Source organism: Larimichthys crocea, chromosome X, assembly GCF_000972845.2.
Source record: "Larimichthys crocea isolate SSNF chromosome X, L_crocea_2.0, whole genome shotgun sequence".
In the NCBI taxonomy this organism is placed as follows: Eukaryota; Metazoa; Chordata; class Actinopteri; family Sciaenidae; genus Larimichthys; species Larimichthys crocea.
Genome location: NC_040020.1, coordinates 29105671 through 29133315, shown reverse-complemented (window position 1 = coordinate 29133315; position 27645 = coordinate 29105671). Strand labels below are relative to the sequence as shown.

At 40.9% G+C, this 27645-nt stretch overlaps 1 protein-coding gene across 2 annotated transcripts; it reads right to left on the bottom strand.

The window, feature by feature from the left end:
- Positions 1–682: 682 nt before the first annotated feature.
- spred2a (sprouty related EVH1 domain containing 2a) lies at positions 683–22869 on the bottom strand. Of its 2 annotated transcripts, none has more exons than XM_027282413.1 (6): positions 10657–10950; positions 9339–9507; positions 8844–9012; positions 7504–7568; positions 3417–3572; positions 683–1499 (listed from the first exon to the last, which is right to left on the bottom strand). In XM_027282413.1, exons 1-6 carry the CDS (start codon positions 10671–10673, stop codon positions 807–809), a joined length of 1269 nt encoding a protein of 422 aa, XP_027138214.1. In that variant the 5' UTR covers positions 10674–10950; the 3' UTR covers positions 683–806. The 2 variants fall into 2 exon arrangements, with proteins under 2 accessions (XP_027138214.1, XP_010728640.3); XM_010730338.3 differs by lacking the exon at positions 10657–10950 and adding an exon at positions 22398–22869 and having other exon boundaries at positions 684–1499.
- Between the last annotated feature and the right edge of the window lie 4776 nt (positions 22870–27645).

Here is a 27645-nt window from a genome sequence, read left to right as displayed (position 1 = left end):
ATTTTCCCAGAAGCTTCCCCACAACGTAGCAAAAAGTACAAGAGTTCACACTCACAATCTTTCTTTTTGTCAATAAATCACTTAAACATATCTTGTTCACAGTTAGGTAGTTTTAGAGCGATGGTAGACATATCGGATAGAGCCAGGCTAGCTGTTTCCCTCTGCTTTCAGTCTTTATGCTAAGCTAGGCTAACAATGTCCTGACAACAGCTTCTTACTTAACAAACAGACACGGGATTGATTTCCATCTTCTCATTTTACTTTCGGCAAAAATAGTGAAAACGTCTATTTTTTTAAATGTTGAGCTAACCCTATGAGGTGAAGTCATCTCACCACGTTTGATTTTTTTATTTCTTTTATGAAATGATTATGTGCACCCTAAATTGTTTTGTTATGGTTAAAATTTTTCGCAGCTGCAGTTCCCTTTACCAAGACGCAACATTCATACTGACTCACACAACGCTGAAAAAATGACATATTCAAGCCTTTAAAACACATGAGTGTAAAAATATAAAGTACCTGTATATATTATAATAAAATATATATATCTCTATATATATATATCTATATATATAATATTATTCAGTCTTTGTGAGAATTGGAAGCCATTTGGTCCCCAATGTCACAAAAAACAAAAAACAACAGGGAACTTCTTTTCCCATCTGTTGAGACAAAGTTCTCCTTCTTGAAATCGGAGACGGGACAAACAACAAAACAACAACATAAAAATCACAGCGGCCTCCTTTTCCCCGCCTCCTCCCATGAGTCCTTGCTCTCTCTGTGAGGAGGATGGGACCTGCAACGCCTCAGCCCACAGCTTTGTGTTTCCCGCCGCAGCAGTGGCAGGCTACGCCACAGCGGTAGCACGCCCTGAGGGGAGCGTAGCAGCACATGCAGGGCGCCAGCAGGGAAAGACCCACCAGCGCTGCCCAGCGTAGGCAGAAGCGCTCGTCGCTGGTGTCACAGGAGCACGGGTCCGAGTAATCTCCCTCCGGGTCCGACATGCAGTGATATAGCAAGCTGTCCGCGCACCACATGAAGCTGACCCGCCTGATGCAGGTCTGAATGGGGTCAGGTGCTTCCTGGCAGCGTCCCCGTCCGTTGTCATCATGATTGAACATGTCCTGACAGTAAACGCAGCGCGAGCGCTCGCCGTCCTCCTTCCGCCTCTTGCCTTTGGGCTGCAGGGCTTGAGGCTGCACCGTCACTACGGCTCTGTGGCCGCTGTTCAGCTCCAGGCAACCGGGTTTGCTGTCACAGCCCCGCTGCCCGTCACAGCTCAGCGGGTACGGGTAGGTATAGTCGTGTTTTGGTGGCTCACTCTTTGCAAAATGTACATACGCGTCAAGGTTGTCAGGCTGAGTGACTTTGTCACGTGTGGAGCTGGCATGGCGGTAATCCTCATAGCCGGTGAACCATGTTCGTTCGCGGGGGTTGATGCGTACGATCTCTTCCTCCTCCACCTGGAAGCTGGGGTGACGAGGGAACATGTGCACCGCCTGCAGAGACACGGAGAGGATGGAAACTTGAGGTCAGAAGAAAAAGTGGAACACAGCTGTGGAGAACTGACTTGTGGGTTAAGGACTCTTTATGGTTAGTCGATTCAAAAGGTTGTGTGAGAAATAAACCTCAACAAACCTACATTTAAAATAATGTTTCTTTATAAGAGGGTTATCAAAGGTTTTCATATTTTTGTGACTCTTCTAGCTTCGACTGAACGTTTCTACACGTGTCTCTTAGCTTTGTGTGAATCAGAGGTTCCTGTGCAGTTACCGATAACTTCTTGTCCTTTTTTCAATGAGTGGGACCCATTTTGTTTATCTTGTGCATGCACATGAGGGCACACGTGCTGTGATACAATACACACACCTACCAATAGTTTCACACTATTCCATTGATCAACAGGTGGCAGTAATGCAAGAAGAAGAAGACTGCATGCATGTAAACATGCTGGATTTAAAATGTTTAAAAAATCATCTCTGCAAATGTTTTATGAAGAAGGAAATGCACTCAACACGTTTGTTAGAGCTCAAGGATTTGTGTTTGGGTGAGTAACATTGAATGTAAACATAACTTTTGTTTGTTTACAAGAAAACTCCAAAGGTTTAAACTTTAAGTCAAATGAGATCCAAATTGTTTAACCAAAAGCCAAACCAGGAACAGGAGGCATCATGGGTTATAGAGACCTGTACTTCTTATCTGGTATGTATGTATACAGTAGCTTTTTTCTACTACAGTTTTGACCACCACCAGGATCCCTTTAAAGTTTCTTGCATTTTATAACTCCTCTACCATAAAATAACAGGTTTTAAATCACTTTAATGCTACACTGACTTGTAAGCAGGTGAATGGTGTCTCTGCCATTCTCACGTCTGCTTCTCGCACTATGTAACTTTGTGCTCCAGATACGATCTCCTGCAAGTACAAGTAAGTATATAACACTAAGTCACACACCACAAACTATTTCATTGATTTTGGTGAAACTGGATCATATTTTATGGAGGAAATGTTTTCTGGTTTTCCCCCTGATGTCCAGAGTTTCCTGACAATAAACTGCCGCAAACTGTAGCTACTGTTAGCTGTTAGCTAACACAGTTTGTTAGCCGGGCTGCCCAGACCGTGAGCTCAGAGCGCTGGGGAGTATTAGTGTTTGTACCACAGGCATTTAGGACTATCATTAAGAGGAGGGTTTTTTTAAGCCCAGGGCACTGGCGAATGCTGATGGAGAGCTGGTGTCATGCCAGAACCAAAGCTGTGCAAGTGAGCAATGTATACGGGCTCAGCAGCCTTGATGAACATAATGACGGAGGCGAAAGTGGACAATGAAGGAGGAAGCTAAGAAGAGAAAGGGTGAGTGACTTAGTGAAGCGTCTTTGAACAAGAGTGAATCTGGGACTGACTTTTAGTCTAGAGCTTCCTGAAATAGAAGGCTGAAATACCGACGGAGAGCTGGGCTTCTTGTTGTTGCACTAGTAAGTAATATCAGCTGGCTGCTATGTCTTGTGTTGTTGCACTTGTTTTTTCGGCTGTTAGCAAAATGTTCAGCCTGCTATTTTTTGAACATAAGTAATGTAATCATAACTAAAACACATGTACAGCTGTCCATATCTACCACAGGTGGTAAAAGCAAATACCAATTTGACACAATCTATGTTGTGTCGCTTTAACACCTTAAATGTTGAATTTTCATATCAAGCAGTCCATCTCCCAACACCTTGATTTTCATTGACAGCATTAATTGTATCCAACAATATATTGTCACAAACATGGTGGTCTTGATGCAGAGTTGTCTAATGTTTATAGATAGAATGAAGTGAACTCATTACTATCTGCAATCTGTCTGCAGAAGAAGTTGAATTATCCTATCAAGTCTGATCACTCCCAGCTGTAACTGCCCCACTTTTGACTCTACTCACTTGATCGAGGAAGTAGTGCTCAGAGGGCCGGTGCTGCTCATAGAAATGTCCCAGGATGCACTGGTGTCGACGGGGCTCACAAAAATTGGGTGGCGCCAGTGTGTGCATCGCTGGCTCTCTCTTCTGGGACGAGTTGGATGAGCTGTCGGTGGCCGTCTGGAGGAAGAGGACAGAGGACAGTGTGAACAACCTGCAGGAAGGTTAAAGGGTCTGTGGTTCTTAGCTCCACTGTACAGGATTTGACCTCTGGCCAAACCCCAACCAGTGAAGTCACAGAAGGTGTTTTGACTTTGACAGCTGTTGGCTTAAATGTCAAAAACATCCGGGCAAACTCCATCTCTTGAGGAAGATCGTGTGATCTGATTGAAAGCTCCAGAACAACTAAAAAGTGTTACAGTGTGAGGTCATTGACCTTTTTCTGTGTCTTAACCTCTACCTGAGAATTAAGCCACTGTACACAACTGTAAAAACATAATGAGGAAATTATAAATTATAACTTGTATCTTTCGTCTCTCAGTTCATGTTGCATGTAGCAGAAGATCTTTAACCACCTGAGCTTCACTTCAGTGTGTTCTGACCCTCCACCAGACTTCTGTGTGCAATTAGACAAGAACGAGGGGCGGAAAAAAGAGACCTCCAGAACCAAAGCAGTGTGGCAGAAACATCTCTGAAGTCTTTGTGTTTTTATTGGGTCTGTGCTAAATGAATCCCAGCCCGGCATCGCGGCCTGTGGCTCCGTGAGCGATAGGCGCAGTGCATTGAGTTGCGTCATCCTGAGGGTTGACACAAGCCACAGCTTTCATGTGGATCACTCGGATCACACAAGAAGACGTTTTCAAACTCCAGAAAACTAAGGGAACTGAAGAACCTGCCGAATTTAACAGCAAAACGAATTAACTGCTATCTCACATTTCTGCGTTAGTTTTTACTTTTTAGTTTTAAGTAAAAGTACATAATTTTAGATATTGAATGTATTTTAAATTTCTATGAATCTACTTTTGACAGGTTGTCTTCCATATGAACTGATTCTGATTAAGTAAGGCTGAAGCTGAATCTCAGCAATGCCAATCTTTAATACTAACAAATGTGGTGAATACATTTACAGCACTCCTTTAAAAAAAGTTTTGGAACTTGTACTATTTACATCTGACTGGTTTATTCCTCTCCTCTTTTATTTAGTGCATTAATGGCCCCAACTATATGAATAGTATGGAACCGTCACACAGTTTGTTCTTGTCTGTTTCATTTCATAGATGTGGATAGTCTTTGAGCTAAAGGTCACATCGGGCGATTTGACACGCAGGCTGCGATAACGGTAGAGGTGGTTCTATATGGTTCTGCACCCACTTACTTGGATGCCCTTATACAGGCATACGTTACCTTACAACTATTGTGCTCCTCCAATGAACAACACCTCGCTCTGTCACCTGTACACTCAGGGAAATCCAAACTTTTCTCGTCCTACCAGTTTCTACCAGATCAGTAGCTGTACCTTCAAAAAAACTCCTAAAGACCCAGATCTTCAGAGAGTACCTCCTCTCCTAGCACTACCAACAACTGGACATGATAAATATATCCCCCTTCTCGAACTGTCACTATGTGAGTAGTACTTATTGCTGCACTAACATGTGCCTGTCACACTGTACCTTGATGGTTCACTTTGGGGAAAGGTGTCCTCTAAATGACTAAATGTAAAATGTAAATGATCCACTGTGTAGTGCTGACATCAGGTCAACTTTTCAGGTAGTCCAATCTGAGGACCATGAAAATCAACAGCCAGTTTCATTGCAGTCTGAGCAGCAGGTGTTGAAAGTCGTAGAAGGCTTTAACTTAAATATACTTTTATTTGAAACTATTCTGGCAAATGTTGAACATTTCTGTAGTACAGTTACATGACTTCATCATCATTAAACTCTGTTCTCCATCAGTTCGTCTAGTTCAGGAAGTATCGGAGGAAGTACTGCATCATGACATGGAGGGTTTATTTACTCCTGACAGATGTTGATGAACATCCTCATTGTCCTCTGAGTCTTCTCAGCGCCTCAGAGTCTTGCTCCTCTTCCTTCTCCTCCTCGGAGACCCAGACTTCAGATGTGCAGACGGGATGGATGGGAATGATCTGCAGCCAGGGCGGTTCAGCCATGTTCCCTTCAGTCAGCCCGGCTTTTCTTTAAATGAGGCCAGCTATGTAAACAGGCGCCTCAGTGACGGATTACTGACAGGTTAGACTCTCTCCTCCGGCACTGGACATCCTGCGGAAACGATACACCCTTTTTTCTTTGAAGCCAGTGGAAATATGGGAACAGAGATCAGGACCTGGTTCCTTCATCAAACTGAGAGGTGGTCTTATGTGGTATCAGCTGAATTAGGTGTTAGTAGGTGTATTTGTGAACACCTCTGGAGTCAGGCTAACTGTTCCGCCCTGCTTGCAGTCTATATGCTAAGCTAAGCTTGACCTGACATGAGCTTGTACTTAACACAAGACTGATATCCATCTACTCATCTGATGTTGAAACATTCCTTCAGCAATATCTTGAATTATAATTCATGAATGTTTAAACATCCAAAAATAAACTAACATGATTAACAGATTGTGAAGAACAACCGTTCTTGTATTGTGTTGTAAAACCACTTAGACAGTGAGTCTTTCTAGCGTTCAGTCTGCCCTCAGTCCAACATGAAGACGAAGAATTGGATAACCAGGCGGAGTGAAGGGACAGAGCTGCTGTTAGCTGACAACCTTCTGGAGGAATAAACACCTGGCGTCACACCAGATTCTGGTCTGATTTGGAGATGTTGTCCAGCAGGAGAGAGGAGAGTTTAAACTTTTGGGATTAAAAAGTGGCTTTAAGTTCTCTCTCGTTTCTCAATTTGTCTTCAGCAGAGGTGATACTACTTCATGTTTATACAGAGACCAGACAATAACATTGGATTATCAAAGTGCTGAAAAGTCAGTTACTTCATTCTAGCTTTACTTTTCTAACCCTAACTCCATTCATAAAACATGCACTTCAAAAGTTGTTTGCTTGTTATTTGATGAACAGAATCGCTATCATTTCAGCATCCTTTTGATCCGTTTACTGCAACCAAATCTGAGTTGTTCATAGCATGAATAAACACAAATGATCCTGTGGTCTGTTATACTGTTATGAGAGTTTGTATAGTTACGATAAACATTTTGAGGACATTTCAAGGTATATTACGAGGGTCAAAAGTGTACAAAATGAAGCCAATGTGGAAGTGCTAAAACTGTAATTCTTCGAGCATCCACTTTAGACAGACTGCAGAAGTGAGTCAATCTCCATAAAAGCTCGTATTAAGATGCTCATTTTCACAGCAGAAATAAACATGTTTACATGTAGGTTTTGTCTCTGTAGCTAATTTCCCCATTCATGAAAACTGTGAGGGGTGTGAATTTTTATAGATCTAACTCCCCTTTAAGTCCTATCTGGACTGCACATTAGCAAACATTTAGATCATGTGGGTTCTTTCACCTGTAAGAACATGGAAATGAGTTTTCCTCATGTCTTTGTCTCAGACAAACAACAGGACAGTGAAGTGTGTGTGTGTGTGTGTGTGTGTGTGTCAGTGACAAAACCAAACCCCAAACAGGACGGCGACATGTGTCTGGTCATAAACACCACAGGATACCAAACCCCTCCTGTCCCTCACACTTCCTGTCTAACACCCTCCAAAGCCGAACACACACATGCAGCGAAACCATTGATGCAAACAAAAGCAGCATCTCCTGTCTGAACCCAAAATAACAAAAAACAGCTCCTCCCTGCTCCCCGTGTTCAAACATAAATCCTCCTGACACAATACAGAAAGCTTGATAAGGGAAAACACGTTCTAACCAGCAATGTGAACTCTGATGCACCGTGTTAAAGTTAAAGCTTTAAAATTGTGAAGGGTTGAGATGTTGAAGTTGGAAAAATTTGGCTCACCAAACTTTGGTGTTTGATAATATCACACATATGTAATTCTAACTACATACAGGACAAATCAAAGGATCCTGGAGATTTACTGCACTCAGATATTGATGGTATCCTCTGTACCATTCATTTGTGTTTGAAGACTTTCTTACCGTGAAGACGTCATCATCGCCGAGCTCCGCCTCATTCTGCAGTGTTGATGAGGACGTGGTCGAGCCTGCAGAACACACAAGACGATCAGTAGTACAGGAACTGAGGTGACCTCTTCTTTTATTTCATCAGTTCAGAACAGAGCAGTGACAACTAAAATAACATTTGTGGTCTTCCTATGCAGCACTACAGTAGCTCTAATCAGGTTCCAGGTTGGGTTGTTGGCTATTATCAAATGTAATTTACAGTGTAGGCAAGGTGTTGCTGGCAAGCAAACAGTCAGTAATGCATGAAAGAAATAAAACAAAAATATGGCTTTGGGTTGGGTTTGTTACAAGGCACGGACACAGGACTCAGGACTGCAAGACTCGGGAGGCAGATACAGGAGGTAACCAGTCTTTAATCATAATCAAAGGTTCGGTGCACAGGAGTTCAGTCAGGTAAGGCAGGCAAACAATCCAAAAACAGGCAAAGATCAAAACCGAAAAGCATACTTTAGAAACGCTGGAAAGTAGGACACATGGACACTGACAATCTGGCACTGGGGAAGGGGAAACAAAGGGTTTAAATACACAGGTGATTAGGGGCGTGACAAACACAAGGCGGGAAACTGGGAGACTGGAGTAGGCGGAGCGGGGACTGCTTGTGACAGGGTTGGCTTTGGGGCTTAAATTTGGCAGTTCAGTTGGTTCAGGCCTTTAAGATGCAAGGGCTCCTACTTAAAGGAAATTTGTTGTCTCACTTACCTATTGCTACAGAAATACAGTTATTTAGCCTAGCTTAGCCAAAAGACTGCAACAGGGGGAAACTGCCTGTCTCCATTAACGGAGAACAAAAATCCACTTTTATTGCAATAACTCCAAAACCAACACATCCATGAATCAGCTGGGTTTGGTTTAAACACTGACTGTAAATGAAGATTGGTCATGACAGCTCCCCAACGTATTAGATAGTTTAGTAGATCATGCAGTGCTCATTTTTCTGATAACTTTGATTTTAAAGAGTTATTTGATGCTATAAAAGTTTCACATCATTCACGGCCTAGTGCTCATCGCGTGAGTCGACGGGTTTATGCCAGTGACTACTGTGCAGAGTCTGGCTCCAAATGACGTCACCAGTGCAATATAGCAGCAACTTTATCAGGGATATTTCATTTTTTGTACAGTGTAAGGAAGTGAGACATGCGTCATTCATCTGTACATATGTCGATGGTTTAAGTACACAAAAATGTGTAAAACCAGAAACTTTATGATTAGTAAGTCTGACATGAACAAGTCATGGACTAAATCCTCTTGATGGACATTTCAGCTACAGTTGATTTTTTCTGTGCGATCAGTCGTACCTTCTGTCAGATCCTCCAGGGCCTTCCTCACCCCGCGGTCGAAGGCTCTAGCGTCGGCTGGGCTCTGGAAGGTCAGACCACACTTTCTGTTGTCCACCTTCCAGTGGTGGAACGTCGGTGTGGCCTTCGTATAGACTAGATCCTTCTTTAAGAAACACTCCAGAATCACCTGAAATAAAACACACCTGTCCAGATAAGTATTTCTTTTCAGCATATGACATACAATTTTATGGTCTTTACAATTTTGCAGATCTTTACAACATGTTTGTGGAAAAACATGTTGTGAGGTCACACATAAAGTTCTTCTTATCCATTGTGATTAGTTCAGGAAGCTAATTGACAAGAAATAATCTCTCCCCAATGAAATAAAAGGCATAAACATGACAGCAATGAGCAACAAAGATAACACTAAATTTAAAAAAAACTATTTGTATTATTCTTTATTACCTATTTCATGTTATTGTCTTTATTCACATGCAATGCTGCTGCACCCACCTGTTTGTCTTCAAGCCGTTCTCCGTGGATAAGGAAGGTGTTGCGTCCCAGCAGTTCGGATGGCAGCAGCCTGCACACGCCCACTCTGCTCAGGCAGCCATCTTGCGGCAACCAGCCGCAATCATCTCTGGTCATCACCACCGCTTTGACACGCACAATGTAGCTGTCACTGCAACACACCAGTGAGGAACAGTTAGCATCACCACCAGTTGTGGAGGAGTCACAGCTTTTTTTCTGTTTTAAAACCACGCTGATTAAAGTCTACATGTGTAATGCAGCAGTCTGGTGAGAATAATGACCAAACTTTGATCTGTGACGTCACCCACAGGTTTCTGAGGAGCTGTTTTGACTCTGGCCACCGCCATGTTGGCAGTCCTGCCTCTTCCGCCTCCCAGCTCATCTAAAATTTAGCAAAGACGTGGATCATCAGTGAACCTTAAGTGGGATGGATGACACATGGGTGCTCAAATATTATTAGCAAATTAGTTTTTTGTACCAGGCTGTAAACATGTTTATTTCTGCTGTGAAGTTGGACATTTTAACATGGGGGCTTATGGAGATTGACTCATTCTGTAGCCAGCCTCAAGTAGACAGTGGAGGAACTGCAGTTTTTGGCACTTCCACATCGGCTTCACTTTACAACCACAGAGATTACCACTTGGTTGGTATTCATTTTGAAAGACCAACCAATAGTGTAATTTCATCAATCACTCAGTAAGACAGGCAGACATTCAAGTTTAAAGATCTGGTGGTTTAATGTTTACAAATATTATATTTTATGACAAATCTTAATCTGAAAAGTAACTTTTAGGATGGTAAATACATGTAATGGAGTATGAAGTGGCATGGAAATGAAATATTAAATAAGTAAAGTACAAACACCATAAATTTGTATACAGTATTTAAAATAAATATACTTAGTTACCATCCACCACTGAAGTGACAGAGACTTACTGACGTCTCTCTAGTGACTGAATAATGACAATTTTGGCAAAAGTGGCATCACAAGTGGAAATGACCAGACCGGCCAGTGCTGAGCGAGTTCGTAGCAGTGATAACACGACCAGCATCTACAGATGGGTGGCGTCGCCTTCTTCCCTCTGGATCAAGTCAGCATAACAACACACACAGAAAACCAAAACAAACCCTGTCCATCGGCCAGTCTGGGATGCCAGTAGGGAATGAATCTTCACATTCAGAAAAAACATGCAGCCTGAAACTCGACAGCGTCGAGGAAAAATATGAAAAGAAAAAAAAAATCACGGTTGGGATTAAAAATAAAAAATAAACTCTCTCCATCTCTCTCTCTCCATCTTGCCTTTTGTGCTCCGACATCTCTCATACATCCTGTTTCCACGGTCACAGTGTCACGCTGGTCTCCGTTGACGACAGGTTGTCGAGCTGTGCTGCCGCACACCGCCGACGCCACATCCTAACGGGTCGGAGAGGCTGGAGACGCTGCCTGCCTCGTCTCCAGCATCACACACACACACACACACACACACACACACACACACACACAGCTTCCCTCCGCCGTGTGATTCAGCCTGCCTGTCAAACAGATGGTGCTTGTGTGTGTGTGTGTGTGTGTGTCACTGCACTCTGCCGGCAAATGCAGTGATGACTCATGCTACACACACACACACACACACATACACACACAGGAGGTTCTATATGCTGGAGTTTGGTTCCAAAATGAGAGATCCTCCATTTGCAAACAGTGACACCTTCACTTACAAAATGATGTAAAATTAAACATTTACTCTTTTTGTTCAAACAACCTTTTACAGACCTGCAGACAGTTTTTAAGACAGGTGACACTTGTACGTCGAGACAAACAACAACAACCATCCAACAACTTAAAGATCCAGTGCGTAGGATATTGTTGCAACTAATCATCACCCTCGCCTTCAAGGAGACTTTGATGATGATGATGTTTCTACTGTTCTTGTTTGAGGACATAATCCAATCAGCAGGCATACATTTGTCCATAAGACATCATGTCATCATGAATGTTAGTGGGAGGACAGCTCTTATCAAGTGTGTGTGTGTCTCATGTGTCTCAGTGCTGTCAGGCTTATAAAGAGAAGGTCAAAGGTTCATAATGTACGACGCCCACCTCCACCTTGGCAGGTGTGGTGATGTCATCCATCCATCTCCTCATGTTTGTCTTTCACGGTTCAACACAAGTGACTCAGACACAAACTAATCAGTTACCATCATGATATGTATCCTTGTGAAAATCTTCTCTTTGGGTACAGAATAATGTTCATAATGTGTTATTTTGGTTCAAGTATGAAAGAAATTAAAAATTTGAAGGACATTTTCGCTGTCTGATGTCCAAAAATTTGTTTTTGTTTTTTTTCAAAATCAAAAAAAATAAACCTGAAACACCGTATGAGACACATTTAGCACCAGAAATCAAATCTATGATCACACAGTCATCAGTGAACTGTTAAATTAAATGGATTTTTTAAAATAAATGGTTCTAATGACATGCATGTGATTTGGAGCCTTGACTCTCCTGTTTATGTCCACCTCAGTGGGTAAACTATCAGTGATCAAGACTGTCTCCACAGAGCACATTGACCTAATCAAAGCTGTTTTACTATTTTACATTGAAATCAGCATAATCTAAAAAAGGCTAATGACCATCTGACACCGACATGCATGCATCAGTCTGACTTGGTTCAGAGAGAGATTACAGAGCTCATGGTCTATCCTTGAATCAAAACTCAAAATGTTATTTATCCAAACCTATCCTCCTTCTTTCTATTCTACATACATGATGTAAAAAAAACAATATGTACAGTCCATATGTATATTCATTGGACAGTAATGATATATAAACATACCACCTGAGCTCAACGTAACAATATCTTGTGTCGCCTTGTGCACACAGAGAAGAACCTAAGACACTATCAGTCTGTGGAGGTGAGGAGATAAAAATAGATAAAAAGTACTGACGGCTGCTGATTCTGAGAACAGACAGGATGGACATCTATCTGAGATCTGACACATCACATATGAAGTGATAATCAGCAGGTACGTGTCTGTTTAAGTGCAGTTTTGTCAGCAGCAGCTGAGCTGAAGTTTAAGTAATATCATTTCTTACTTATTTGAAAATTATCTATTAATTCTAAACATTAATACATGTGTTCATGAAAGCTGTCACGCGCATGCATGTATCCAAGGCAGCTCTCCACCACTCCTACTGTAAATATCTTTCTGTGCGAGTTGTAAGCGATAATACATGATGGAGGTCCTGATATGAGAAAATAATGCTGCAGCATACCTCAGCCTTCTGCATTAATTTCTGTATGAGGACACTTTGGAATGTGACATTTACAAAAAGAAAAACTGTTTTCCAGTTTTCTCTGTGATATTTTTATAACTAAACTGGTTTTCCTGGTTTTCTGTCACTGACAGTATAAATAACCAGAACCAGAAATTAGAAAAGAAATATACATGTGCTAGAAAATATCTTGTTGTTTTTACTTTTTCACACAGTAGTGGTTCGTTCAGTCTTGTCAATACTTTTCTAGGGCACAAGCAGCCAGTTGGTAATGATTGCTAGGGTGTTGCAGATGTGGGTTGCTAGGATATTCAAGGTGCTTGCAAATGCGTTGATGCAGTTACCGAGATGTTACTAGTTGGTTATTATGGTATTTATGGGGGGTAGCTTGGGTACTGCTATGTAATTGATAGGATATTTAAGGTGGCTGCTTGATATCTGCTAATGTACTCTAGGCAGTTACTCGGATATTATTCTTTGGTCATCATGGGTGGTAGCTCTGGTCCTGTTAGGTGGTAGTCAGGTGGTATTTGAGGTAGCTGTTATGGTCATTTTAAGCATGAATAATTATTAGTATTAGTACTAGTAGTTGTGGAGTTTCTGTAGTACATTTACTTGTCTGTTGTTGTCTGTCATTGTTTTACTGCTGTGCGATTATTTTCTCAAATGCCTTGGCTATATCGTCATGGAAATGTGGGACCCCCAAGAAACAAAATGGTAGGCTGATTTTGAAATTCAGGTAAAATAAACGTTGGATGATCTGAGTGATCCATGAAACCAATCATTGCTCTTTTTATTGTTGTAATACAGTTTTAGATATGACTATGGTGTTGGGAAAATCAGACCGAGTGAAAAGTGAAATGCAAAAGTTCTTTTATCAATCAAACGGAAACTCCTCTGCTCATTTGACATGAGTTAGTTTTTCCGTCAGTGCTGCATCACAGATGACTCCTCAAACTGTCTGGGAAGTCTGAGCAGAGAAAGTAGCTGACTAACAGTCTCAGATCAGAAAAGAACTTCAGAGCTGCACTGGGAACTCAAAGAATTACCTGCCAGTTTTTCTGACCTTTAAGCCACCAAACACCCAACAAACGCCCAACTGACTCAGAATTAAGATGTCCATCATTTTGTTGTGGATAAGACAAGGACACTTCCACCACTGTCTGTTAGCATTTGCCTTTTTTTCCTGCTATACCGAACTCTCTCCTGAATCATGATTTAAAATGACTTCTGTGTACTGTTACACCCCTATTAGCGACTATACCACAGTCCTGTAAAAAAGAGCGAAACCAAAGAAACAAAGCCTCAGCTTTAAAGTTAAAGTCAGAACTGAAACATTTGTGAACATGCTCAGAATCCGGCGCTGCAGCAAAAATGCAGGTTTTTCAATTCATTTGAATGACGTTTTAGCTGTGGCAGTCAGTCCGTAAGGGTGTCTGCCAAAAAAAAAATGCGCAGGATCCCACTTTTGGAAAAACGCAGCCCGATGTCACACTGTGGCCGCCAATCAGATGATCAGATCAGTCAAACCTCCACAATCAGCCTGAAATGTCTCTGAAGTTGAGACTATCCAGGTGGACTCGTGGACAAAACTCTGATAGTCTACCTGTTGTTGTACCCAGCTACTAAATCTGTGTCTGACTCACAATTTACGCTGCAAAACAAGTTTAATTTAAATTTGTGTCTGATTTTGAGAGAGAGAAAGAGCACTGGTTGAGAGACAGAGGCAGTGAATGAGAGTGAGGGAGTCCCAGTATTAAGAAATCAGTGAGATATGAAGTTATTTCCTGATTATTTCACAGCCGTCACGTTCAGAATAAATTTACACACCTCCAGCAGGCTCCCCCTCACCATCCACCCTCGCACACTGCTACACAACGATGAACAACAAATTTCAGTTGCTACCTCAAATATTTAGGTGTCTGTATGCTAAAACACCAAAGTGTTCACAGCTTACATTACAAGACAACTACAAGTGCCAAGTCACAGTGCCACTTAGACAAAATAAATGAAGAAAATGTACCGCTGATGGTGGTGAATTATTTGTCTGCAGCAGCTTCAAGTCTCTGTGAGAAGTTTTTCATAGAAACAAAAAACTGAAACTGAAACCAACTGGAACCAGCGGCTGCCTGGAAGGTTCAATGGTGATGGCTGCCGGATGGCTCAGCTTTCAGGAGGTCAGTGATCTGATAGGACCAGAGCTGAGTGAGCAAAGTTTAGACAAAAGGTTTAGTCTAAATAATACAGCCGCTCCTGACTCGCCTTGACAACATGACTCACAGAAAACATCTCGGATCCCGGATCAATCTCGGTTGTTTTAATGTTACTGCTCTGATTTAGTCAACCAACATCCACTAGTCCCCATTTAATTTACATATATTTCAACCAGGAACTAAAGAGAAACATGAACTAAACTGACAATGTCTGAAGATTATGTAAATTAGACACACCCTGGATTAAAACATAACCGTTTTTTAAAATGCAAACAAACTGATGCACAATTTCCCCCCAGTGATGGTGGTCTCACCCTTCAGTAGTCTTTGTATTTTCCCACGTTTGGACTTTTATATGGTGGCTTGTTATTTTCCTGAAAACCTCCAGAAACAATCCTTTCTATCTTGACATCTTATCTGCGGCCTGGATATCTGAATTCAATACCTTTAAAGTATCGACCCAGAAATAACCAAGTAGTACACTTCTTCAGTCAAACAATACATGCATTTATTTATTTTTGTACCCAGATCTAGAAAAAAATTACTTTTTGTATACACTACACTGTTTAACAAGACACCACTGAAACTTTCTAAAGTATGGCGATACTGCACTGATGAAAAAATAAAATAAAATGTGGAAGGATTATTTCAGGAAAAACTGGCAATACCATGAAAAAGCTTAAAGCATGGATGGCATGGACAGCTGCACTGTGTTTACACACACCAGGTGTCCAAAGTATATTGGTATCGTATCACTTTAACGGCACTGATATTGGTGCTGGATGTCTGCTTTTAAACGGTAATCAGCCGTAGGATGAGTCAGAGTGGTGAAAAGTGAGTGTGGCAAACTGTCAGGTAAGTCCTCGGATTTGTTGTGGTTGTAGAATAAGACAGGTGTTTTGTACAAAGTCGGCAAACAGTCATATCTTTGTGGGTTATTTGGCCGTCTATGATGGAGAACCTTTAATACTTCTGCACTCTCAGATGTGTCGGTGTTATGATGATCTGATCAGTGTGGCTTTGCTCCTCCTTAGTTTAGTTATCGGACTACAATAACTCAAACTTGGCTAACTTGGCTCCACATGGCTAACTACTTCAAATGTAGTGTTGCACTTGTAGACTGTAAACTGAATTCGAACAGGTCATTGCAGCTCAAATATTTCATTTCTGCCTAGAAACAATAAAAAGTGACGGTCCAACAGCTTTCACACACAAAACAACAGGTTGTGATTTGCTGTTGTGCGACACTCTGATGGTTCCTGGTCCATCTCAAAGTACAATCCCCAGAGCACAGACTTTTTGGGGGACCAGGAACTAAATTTGTTCCCTGGTTTCTCCAGTTGAAATCCAGAAGGCTCCTGAGTCCCTAAAAAGGTTCTTTGGTTTCTGCGGTGGAAACAGGCTACACATGGTGGGACATCCCTGCCCTCAAAAAGCCCCGTCCTCAGAGGACACAGTAATGAAACGACTGCTTAGAGCACTTTAACAACAGCACACTTAAACAAACAGCATCACACACACACACACACACACACTGACTAGAGATGCAGATAATAGCCTCTGGTGGTCTGTTTGCTCCATCATCATGAAAGACAAACACACTCACACTACATAACTACACATAAAGCTCCCACAGGAACACACCTGTTGTCAATCACGCAAACACACACACACACACAAGCAGTCCATCCGGGCTCATGACATCATCATCATCATCGGCGTAGAAATTGTTGTTTCTCGGAGGTCTGGATCAGCAGAGAGCAGCAGCAGATGGTGTTTGGCTCGCTCTCTGCCAAACTTCTCAATGACTTCCCTCCCTCGCTCGCCCATCACAAAGACAGCCACTGTACTTTTCACCAAGTCAACCGAAACAAGCAGCAGCGACGCCCTCGTTGACCTTCAGCTGACTGATGGTTTAGAGTTTTTTTTGGTCACCGGATGTGTGAAACGTGAGCGACGGTGAAGTCGATCTGCAGCCGTGTGGCACAACCAAGTTGACCTTAAAGGAAATCTATCTTCCATTAGTCGTGTCACGTTGCCGATCAGACGCTGGCCATCACCCGGCGCTGTGACGAGGACACTAACTCAACTTTAAAACCTGCCTTTCCAGGTGAAGAAAGAGTTCAGCAGCCAGCTCAGTTTAGTTTTGTGAACAGAGGCTGATGGTAAATTCTGTCTGGTGTGAGATGCTAAAATAAAGGTTGAAAACCTCTAGTTACATTAGTTTAAATCATGTTAAATGTGGCTGAAAAGAGATTTTAGACACTCAAACAGAATTTCAATTAATACATTTAAACTTGTAGTTTAGCAAACAAACACACAAACTAGCTCACTGAATACCCTGAGTGCATCACAGAGTCACCTCAGGCTCCTGAACCCGGCGAACCTGGATTGTCTTACTGCAGCTGCAGACACGAGTCTTGTATGACAAGAGACAACCAGGTGTTTACTCCTGACAGCAGTCTGGTCTGATTGGGAACAAACACAGGGCTTTATTGTGAAATCACTCCTGACAGACACTGTTCAGGACTGATTTTACACATGTTGTATAAGGTGCTGGTCACTGACCTGCTTCTACCTGCATGGGCGAACAAAGAGTCTTTGAGTTAAACATGTATGAGCGTCTTATCATTTCTCCGCTCTGTGCAGCTTTGGACCCAGTTCACAAGGATTAGCTGACGTTAGGTAAAACCGCTACTGTGTAGATCTTTAGTCCGGTCATCAGATATGACTCACCGACAGTTTCTCATTACTTTGATGACAATGAGGCTGTTATGAGTAGGGCTGCACAAATAAATTGATTCACTGATTAATTGCCAAGTAATTAAATAATCAATAGATTGAGTAATTTTTTATCTGATTTCAGCTCCTTTGATGCGAATATTTTCTGATTTCTTTAGTCTTCTATTGGTTTGTGGACAGGACAAGACTTTTAAGGACGTCACGCTGGGCTTAAGGAAACAAACTTGGACCAAACAACTACTTAATAGAGAAGATGATCGACAGAATAATCAATAATGAAAATAATAATAAGTTGCATAGTTTTACTATGTAATAACTTTCTACATTCCTGTAATTGTATGTAACTTTTGTAAGTCATGGTAAAAAGTTGACTTGACAATCGTTTTACAAAGAATGGAGTCATAATTTGAAATAATTTAAAGATAATAATCACATTCAACTCCAATATCAGTCAGAGAGAAGTGCAGGTACATATCATGTGAAATATACTGTACATTGTTAAATAATCAAACTTGTGCCCGACTGGGCTCAATCGGAACTATATGTGAAACTTTAAAAGTTCATTTTATCAGTTTTTTTCATCCCTGTTACAACCTAAAATTAAACCTGCTCTCACAAACGTTTGTCTCCACATCTACAACCATCAGGACAGCCTCAACTGGAGTCACTGGGCACCAGCAGCTCAGATGGAGGTCAGCGCTGATATAAAATCGATGCTGTCCTGTGTGGGTGGGGCCCTGGAGTACCAGGGACACTGCTGCCTGCCGACCTTTCCTCAATGTCATTTTCAACTACCTCCCCTCCCTCTGGCATTATTGACAGCTCTCTGTTGGCTCGATCAATAGAAAAGACCCCCACAAAAACACCTCTGGAGAGGAGCAGGGGAGAGTTTGAGATCGTCACTGTCCAATGAAAACCAAGAATCCTCCAACGAGAACAAGAAATGTCTGTGATCAGTCCTGTTGGTGAACCTACAGAGCTGCTGTTGTGACAGAGCAAGAGGCCGCTGGACAAGAGTAAGTCTGGGACTGACTTTTAGTCGTTGGTGAGAGCTTTGTGAAATAAAAGGTTGAAAGACAGAGGCCAAGCTGGGATTCTTCAGTAATATTAGCTGGCTGTGTTAGCAAAGTTGACAACTCGCTAGGTTTTGAAGCAATACAGATTTTGATTCATGTTTGGTTCATTTTTTTTTTCTTTAAAAAAAATCTTTTTAAGCGATATATCACAATTACACAGTGTCACCTGAAAAATATTCAGTATAAAAGTGTCACGAGGCCATCTTGATTTTAAGGGGTATAAAAAATATGCACAGTAGATTTCTGTAAATAAAGCAAAAAAGTTTAGATGATTATTTAAGATCAAAAGTATGTGTGATTGTTAAAAATTAAACATATATGTAACATGGGCAGAGAATTGTATAAAAAAGTTCCTAAAAATATCAGGAAAACTCATCTCTGATTTAATTATCATCGCTGATCAGGATCAATCATCAATTCACAGGAACTCAAAATCCATCCAAATCACAGGTTTGACACAAATTTCCTGCAGTTATTGAGTTCACTGGTTGGATTAATTGTTCAGTTTATCAGTTGTCCTGTTCTGTTATTGTTTTGCTTTGAATATAATATGAAATATCCATATAATATGCCACTTTACTCAATAATAGAAGAGAGGTCCCATAAGGATAAAGGTTGATGTACAAAACCAACACGTTCCACCAATCAGTGGCTTCGCTCAGCCTGTGTGCAGCCTGTCAGGAAAAATCCAGGGCAAAATAAGTCACAAAAAGGTAAAGCTAAAGGCTGATAAGTGACCCCAGTGGAAATCACACCTTCGTCCTAAAGAACAGTCTGCTACCTGCTTCTCTCTGCAGCCTGGTGGACTTTGGGTAAACATTTCACAAGTTGAGCCTATTATCTGGCTGTATGCGGCCGTATGAGTCATGTGTTTACCTGCAGGGGTGTGCACAGCATGTAGCAGTGAAAAGAAAAGGTAGCTTGCTTCATCAGGTTACCTGCTGCCTACGCTCTCCGCCCAGGACAAAGGACATGATTTGCTAAGGTGCATTCAAAGCCAACATGTTCTGAGCGGTTTATTCAAACTTGCAGCTTTTAGTACTTTGTTACAGCACGGTAACAGAATCTAGACGGCTGAAAATGAAGTAAAGACTGTGAGCTTGTTAGGATGATGAATATGTGACATTATTCTTCTCACTGCAACATGCTATATATCCATCATTATCATGATGGTGCACTTAAGCCTCTAGTGTGCTGGTCACCATTGCAGCAGTGTTAGTGAGAGTGATATGAGTAGTACAAAAGTGGTACAAATAGTTGTAGTGGTAGTATTAATGCTGTTTGGTGGCTGTAGTAACAAGGTTGCAAAGGTTTAATGGTTTTAATGGTATGATAATCATAACAGAACATATCAAGATTTCAGAGTGTACGGGGAGTAAACTTTGGGAAGTAGAATAAATACAACCACCAGCTAGCTACAATTCACTGTTTGTTGGCAGAAACGGACGTTAGTTGAACTGTTTGCTTGAAATTTATGCGGACAATATAGATGGTAGTACAGAGTAAGCCTCTTAAAAATACAATTTATTTATTTATTTATTTTTTCTTTGTAAAAACATTTGACATGAATCAAGCAAAGCAAAGCAAACACAATTAAAGGCTGATTTATAACTAAATAGATTAACTCCATCCATCCATTATCTGTAACCGCTTATCCTTATCAGAGTCACAGTGTAGCTGGAGCCTATCCCAGCTGATTTTGGGCGAGAGGCAGGATAAACCCTGAGCAAGTCTCCAGCTTATCACAGGGCACATAGAGACAAACAACCATTCAGACTCACATTCACACCTACGGACAGTTTACTTATTAAGTGCACGTCTTTGTGTGGGAGGAAGCCGGAGTACCCGGAGAGAACCCACGCAGACATGGAGAGAACATGTAAACTGAACCTTCCTGCTGTGAGGCGACAGTGCTAACCAGGCGCTGCCCTAGATTAACTCAAACCTAAAAAGAATAAACAGAATAACTAAAACTACAATAGAGACTCAAGAATTATAATCACAACTGTTGAACAGAATATACAATGTTTAACTGTTAATATGCTACAAGACTGTAGAGTAATTAGTGATTAGTGATTGACAGTTTTATTGATCACTAACATATTATTGACTTGGACTGAATGTATGTACAAAAAAACAACAACTTTGATGTAGTTAAACTACTTTTGGCTTAGCTTCAGTGTAGCGAAGCTTAATTTAATGTAAAGGCACCAAATATTATGTCTTATATTTAGTTAAATTCTTAACTCAATACCACAGAATAGCAAATGTACATATTCTGCAACCCTACAGTAGATGCTGTAGTAGAATTGGTGGAAGTAGTAGTAGTATCAGTACTAATAGTAATAACAATACTAGTTGTAGTGATAGTAGAAGTAACAATAGCAGTAGCAGTAAAAGCAGTGGTACTGGTGGTAGTGACAGCCAAAGTAGTTGCAGTAGCAGGAGTAGTAGTCGCAGTGGTCGTGGTATTTCAGATCAGGGCATCTCTAAAGGTCTCAGTATGCTTCAAATAAACCGCCTCATATGACGTGTCATCACGTCTGGCAAACCCACTCTCTCTCAAATAACTCTGTGTCTTTGTAGTCTCAATGGTGTGAGTGGTACAACTGGAGGCAAACACTTCCAGACAGAGGACATTCACAGTGTTTGTTCACATGAAACAGGACAGACGTTTACACCTCTGCACGCCCGAACAATCACTGTGTAACGTGATTGTCGGCTACAGAAAGTCGCAAAAACTGTCAGATGCAGCCTTTCGATTACAACGTTGGTGGGGAGTTTAGACGCTGCTTGGCGACCTGACCAGCACATTGTCTGGAGCATACTGAGGTCTTCAGGGTTCCTGTGATGGTTGTGGACACGTTCAGACCAGACAACAGCACTGTGTAAAAAACTATGCAGCCTCCTCGCTCAGTCATTAATTTCTGGCAGATATCTTTGTCATGTGAACATTATAATTTTATTGTTTGCCTTACAAGACAAAATCATTGTTACCACGATAACGTAAAATCCCCTTATCGTTACTCTATATAACATATAATACAGTATATTTTCTTTATTACTTATATTTCAGATTACTATAGTTTTTTGTATGTTTTGACTGTTACATGAAAGTGCAATAAACTTGATTCTTTTCGGATTGCATTGGATTGGATTGTCTCACCTGCACTGAAGTAATAATCACCTTTTGGTTGAACTGGTCACAACCTGTAGACACCCTGATGATGAGTCACTACACGGTGGCCTCGTTTTAAGGGGTCATGAGGCAAAGAGGCTGAGAGGAGCATATTATTTTCCTTGTGGCCACGTTCTCAATGAATGCAAACATGAGAAAAAAAGAAATGAATGTGAGTCCCTGCAGAACCTCCTCTGTCTGCTGTGTCAAGTCCTTCATGATGCAAACTGCACCCAATCATCTCCTCTCTGTTATGACTGTAGCAGGAGGCTGCACGCGTTTCTCCTTCTAGTGAAATCTCTCCGACCTCAACCAACCTCTCCATGAAGAGGAGGAGGAGGAGGAGGAGGATGAGGAGGGCCCCTGCACCCCCTCATCACTTGAGCCCCTAACAGCATATCAGCACCGATCCGTATCCATGTGATCAATGTACAAAGCTCAAGCGGCGGCGCGCCAGTAAACAGCCGGTCATGATCATTACAGACTATTAATAATAATAATAATGGATGGGTGGGTGGACAGGGTATTATGGGGTACAGGGTAGGGGGTACTCACTCGTCTGGTCGCGTGTCCTCGCTCATTTTTCCCCGTTTCACCTCCGGTAATAATAATCTCCAGCCGCGGCTGCACAGTGCGGTGTCTTCATGTTTCCTCGCCCTTCAGCGGCAGCAGCAGCAGCAGCGGCGGCGGATCCGCTCCCCGCTCGGTTCTTGGATCCCAGTGTGCGTTATGTATTCTGGGATCTCCCTCTCTCCTCCTCCAAACACCACCTCCTCTTCTTTTTCTCCTTTCACTCCTCAATTACTGGAGCGCATCAGAAGAGGCGCATCCGACCTCCTCCACCTCCACCTCCTCCTCCTCCTCCTCCTACGCCTTTTCTTCCTCTTCTTCCTCCTCCTCCGCCGCCTCCTCTACCTCCTCCCCCGCCGGCCCGGGCTGGAATGCGGTGACCGAAAATGGTGCGCTGGTATCGGTGAGGATGGCCCCGGACGAGCCCCATCTCCTCCTTACTCCATGTTGGATTCAGTGAGTGCAGGCAGAGCAGAGACTGAGGAAGAGGAGGGGGGCTGGTGACGTCAGACCCGAAGGACTGCAGAGTCACGTGCTATTACCATATAATAATAATAATAATAATAATAAAATAATAAAATATGTGTAGGTTTATTGCAGTACTGGCACAAGCACTAATACTGCTAATGTAGCATACTAATACTAATATTATCATTGACTATTATTAAGTGTTAAAAAAAATTAGTGGTTGCTATTTTGATTATTGGTTACTACTATTCTGCATTAGTAGCAGTAGTAGTAGAACTTGTTGTAGTCGGAGTAGTGGTAGTACTAATGATAGTGGTAGAAGTAGTCATTGTAGTAGTTGTAGTAGTATTGGTGGTAGCTGTTGTAGGTCTGACTAGTGTTGAGAAAGTGTGAACTACTAGTAACAAAGAGTAATCTAGGGCTGACAAGTGTTGACAAAGAGTAAACTAGTGCTCAAAAAGTGTAAACTAGTCTTGACAATGCATAAACTAGTCCTGACAAAGAGCAAACCAATCCTGAGAAATAGTTAACTAGTAGTGACAAAGAGTAAACTAGCAAAGAATAGACTAGTGCTGAGAAAGAGTAAACTAGTGTTGACAAAGAGTAAACTAGTGCTAACAAAGAGTAAACTAGTGTTGACAAAGAGTAAACTAGTGCTAACAAAGTGTAAACTAGTGCTAACAAAGAGTAAACTAGTGTTGACAAAGAGTAAACTAATGCTGACAAAGAGTAAACTAGTATTGACAAAGAGTAAACTAGTAGTAACAAAAAGTTAACTAGTGCTAACAAAGAGTAAACTAGTGCTGATACAGAGTGAACTAGTCGTGACAAAGAGTGAACTAGTGCGGACAAAGAGTGAACTAGTAGTGACAAAGAGTTAACTAGTGCTAACAAAGTGTAAACTAGTGCTAACAAAGAGTGAACTAGTGCTGACGAGTGTTGACAAAGAGTAAACTATGACTGACAAAGAGTAAACTAGTGCTAACAAAGAGTGAACTAGTAGTTACAAAGAGTAAACTAGTGCTGACGAGTGTTGACAAAGAGTAAACTAGTGCTGACAAGTATTGACAAAGAGTGAACTAGTAGTAACAAAAAGTAATCTAGGTCTAACAAAGCGTAAACTAGCTCTGACAAAAAGTTAACTAGTGCTAACCAAGAGCAGACTAGTGCTAACAAGGAGTAAACTAGTGCTGATACAGAGTGAACTAGTAGTGATAAAGAGTAAACTAGTGCTGAGAAAGAGTAAACTAGTGCTGATGAGTGTTGACAAAGAGTAAACTAGTGTTTGCAAAGAGTTAACTAGTGCTAACAAAAAGTAAACTAGTGCTGACAAGTGCTGACAAAAAAGTGAACTAGTAGTAACAAAAAGTAATCTAGGGCTGACAAAGCGTAAACTAGCTCTGACAAAAAGTTAACTAGTACTAACAAGGAGTAAACTAGTGCTGATACAGAGTGAACTAGTAGTGACAAAGAGTAAACTAGTGCTAACAAAGTATAGACTAGTTCTAACAAAGAGTAAACTAGTGTTGACAAAGAGTTAACTAGTGTTGACAAAGAGTGGACTAGAAGTTACAAAGAGTAAACTAGTGCTGACAAGTGTTGATAAAAAAGTGAACTAGTAGTAACAAAAAGTAAAGCGTAAACTAGCTTTGACAAAAAGTTAACTAGTGCTAAGGAGTAAACTAGTGCAGACAAAGAGTGAACTAGTAGTGACAAATAGTTAACTAGTGCTAACAAAAAGTTAACTAGTGGAGGAAACTGACATTTGATGTCAAAGATATGGAACAAATGCTCAAACTTCTTCCTTTAGACAGTAGTTTAGATCTTAGATAATAACACAGTTGTTCTTGTGGAACTCAAACCTGTGAACCTGTGCGTTACTATTTATAATAACAAAATTAAATATTTACTCTAATATACTTTGTAATACTTTACACTCAGGTCTGACACTTCACTCTCTACTATACCTGCAAAATATTCTTTAAAATAAAACCTCCAGTTTATGTTCCCATTGATACAAGTGTTTTAGTGACATCTAGTGGTCGGGCCATGCCATCGCAGTTGTGTTTTCACATCTGCTGCACAGCTGTTTTAGCTACAATAATCCACAGTGTTTGGTGTTTATTTGATGAAGAAATGGTGGACATGACTCTCTGTTTTCTTTCCCTACTACTTTATTTAATTGTGCTTGTGTCTTTATTTGCTCTCCCTTTTTTTAACGTTCTCTCCAGTGATTTCAATGAGTCAGTAATAAAATCTACTGAGCTTAAGATATTGACTGTGGGGTTCAGAAACAGGGTCATATTGGAGGTTATATCAGTAAACAGACAAGAGATATTATATTGAGTGTCTAGTTTTTGAGAAATTAAGTTCCATCTTTTATCTAAAAGTGACAAAAGTGACGAGACAGTCCTCCCTTGCATTTGAAACGTGGTTTGGTTTGGTTTGGTGGAATAAAAAGCTTGTTTCCTCCTTTACAGAGAACATATGCTGGATCCGGACTACAAATCTGTGTTTTTTTTATTATGTTTAGACTATATGATAAAATGTGACAGCTTTAGTGGGAATTGAAATTATTTGGTATTCTCCAATAGGTGTTTACACTTGGCAGTGCAGAGAAAGCAACATTTAAATCACTGGTTTCCAGCCTGGGGCTCCAGACCTGCATTAAGGATCGGCAAAGTTTCACTGGGGGTTGTAAGGTGTACTTGAAAATGTGTACGAAAACTTTTTTTTTAAAGATGTACAGTAAGACCCTATCTCAGAATTCATTCATTTTTGTGAAGCAAACTAAACGAAATTTTATTGTTCATTTTAAAGTTTATATTATCCAGTGACACATTCTCCCTCAGGTCTTAGAAATCAATTCTTGCAATAAAGTATAAAAAGTTGTTACAGTTAAAATTATATATAAATACCTACAGAACAAGAAAGAAAAACATTGTTCACTGTGACATATTTTTCTAGTGTGTATCAGTAAAAATGCATTTTCTTTTTTGCTGGTATGGATGGTGCCAAGTAAATATATTAACATTTATACTCTAAGTTAGTTATCGGAGATGAACTTCAGAGATCTTTACATCAGATTTTTTTGTCATACGTTTAAAGTTTTTTTGTTTTATAATTTACTTTAACTTTATTTTCTGTTTAACATGTTGGGTACCTTTATTTTGAAGTCTCTGTGTTGTTGGTGCAGCATCCTTCAGAGGCGGGACATCTGTGTGTCTACTTCTCATTGGATAATTGACAAAGTGTCAGCCATCTGTGTGTATATAAAGGTGGTCAGTTTCACCCCCTGATGAAGATTTTGTGATGAAGTGTGACAGTGGAATCGCAGCTCAGATTCTTCAGGGTTGTCTAAAGAAGTGACGACATAGTCTTCCTAAAAGTCAGATTGTGGCCATGATGCGGGAGCTGAGGTTTGTGATTGATTGATTTGATTTGGGGTGGGGTTGTATTACCTGTGAAAATGGCCACTTTTTGCTGTAATCATTGTCAATTTGATCTTTTTATTTTAGTAGTAGTAGTTTAAACTATTTTTCTGATTAGCTTTAGCAAACCAAGATATCTTTCTTTCTGGGTTTCTTCCTTTGTGAAGTCATTGCAAAGTTAAGCTTTGGATGGGAGCTGACAAATGTCTCAAAACAATTAATCAGTAAAGAAAATACAGAATGAAGGAAAAATGCTGTTGCCCTCTGGCTCCCTGATTGGCTCCATGGACTCATGCTGTAGACCAGTTCCCAAATGGACCTTCAGGATCACAAGACTGCTAAAGGAATAGTCCAGTTATTTAGACTTAGACTTTATGAATTAAAAAAACAAAAATTGGGTGTTCGTTCTGTGCAACACTTTTAGGTTTTTTGTAATGAACACTAAAGCCTGTGGGGGGCGCTGACAGCACGTTTCCAGCCGATTCAGACGAAGCAGGTTTTTCTCTGAAGCTGGGACCTGCAATACTCCATTTAATGTGCAGAAGAAAACAATTATATAGGGACTACTATAAGACACTTTGTTCTTGTCTGTAGGGAAATTTGTCTTTAACAGAAAGGCATAAATACATATATAATTCTGCAACATAAAGTACATTCAGAGTAGTGTACACAAGGTAACTGTAATTACTGTCATTGTCAGTGACACCATTGACGCCATTAGTGCAACAGGATGCGTGATTGGGTTATAGATATATGTGCTGTACTTTCTCAGCCTTGATTCTCCATTTACAGTCGTCGCTCTGTTAACAGCAAACAGTGACAGGTGTCTCGTATGAACAGGTACATTGCTGATTAAATGATTGTTGGCGGATCAATAGTTTTTTAATGTATTTGTTCAGTGTTCCTGCCTGTCTTGTTACTGTGGCTGCTTTGACAGACTAAGTTTCTCTACGCACCTCCAACTCCAACTCTTCCAAGGTCCCTGATTCAGATACATGCAACAGAGCATCATTTCACACCCTCTTTATGTCCTGAAAGTATTTTTACACCTGGTCAGGTATCTTCACCTGGATTTAATTTGAACCGTGATGGGACCAGTTCACATTCTGGACTCTTTACAGGGCTCTCTCTGACATTTGAACAGCCTTCGGCTCAGTTACTGTAGATTATTACAAGCTGTGAACAGCTCATGTTTGGTGATTGTTTATCTTGATGCTTCAGGATCATTTGGATGAACTTCAGTTTTTAGTCACTTTAAAATAAATCAAATCTGAGTAACATGTTTCATATAACTAAAAATGTGTGTGTTCTGGATGTATTCACAATGTATAAAC

Bases quoted from the DNA above. Each gene is read 5' to 3' on its own strand.
- spred2a (XM_010730338.3), bottom strand. From the start codon at position 22,423: ATGAGCGAGGACACGCGACCAGACGA. The intron at 9,508-22,397 runs GTGAGTACCCCC...GGTGTGTTGCAG, and splicing joins GAGGACACGCGACCAGACGA to TGACAGCTACATTGTGCGTG. The intron at 1,500-3,416 runs GTGAGTAGAGTC...GTGTCTCTGCAG, and splicing joins AGCACTACTTCCTCGATCAA to GCGGTGCACATGTTCCCTCG.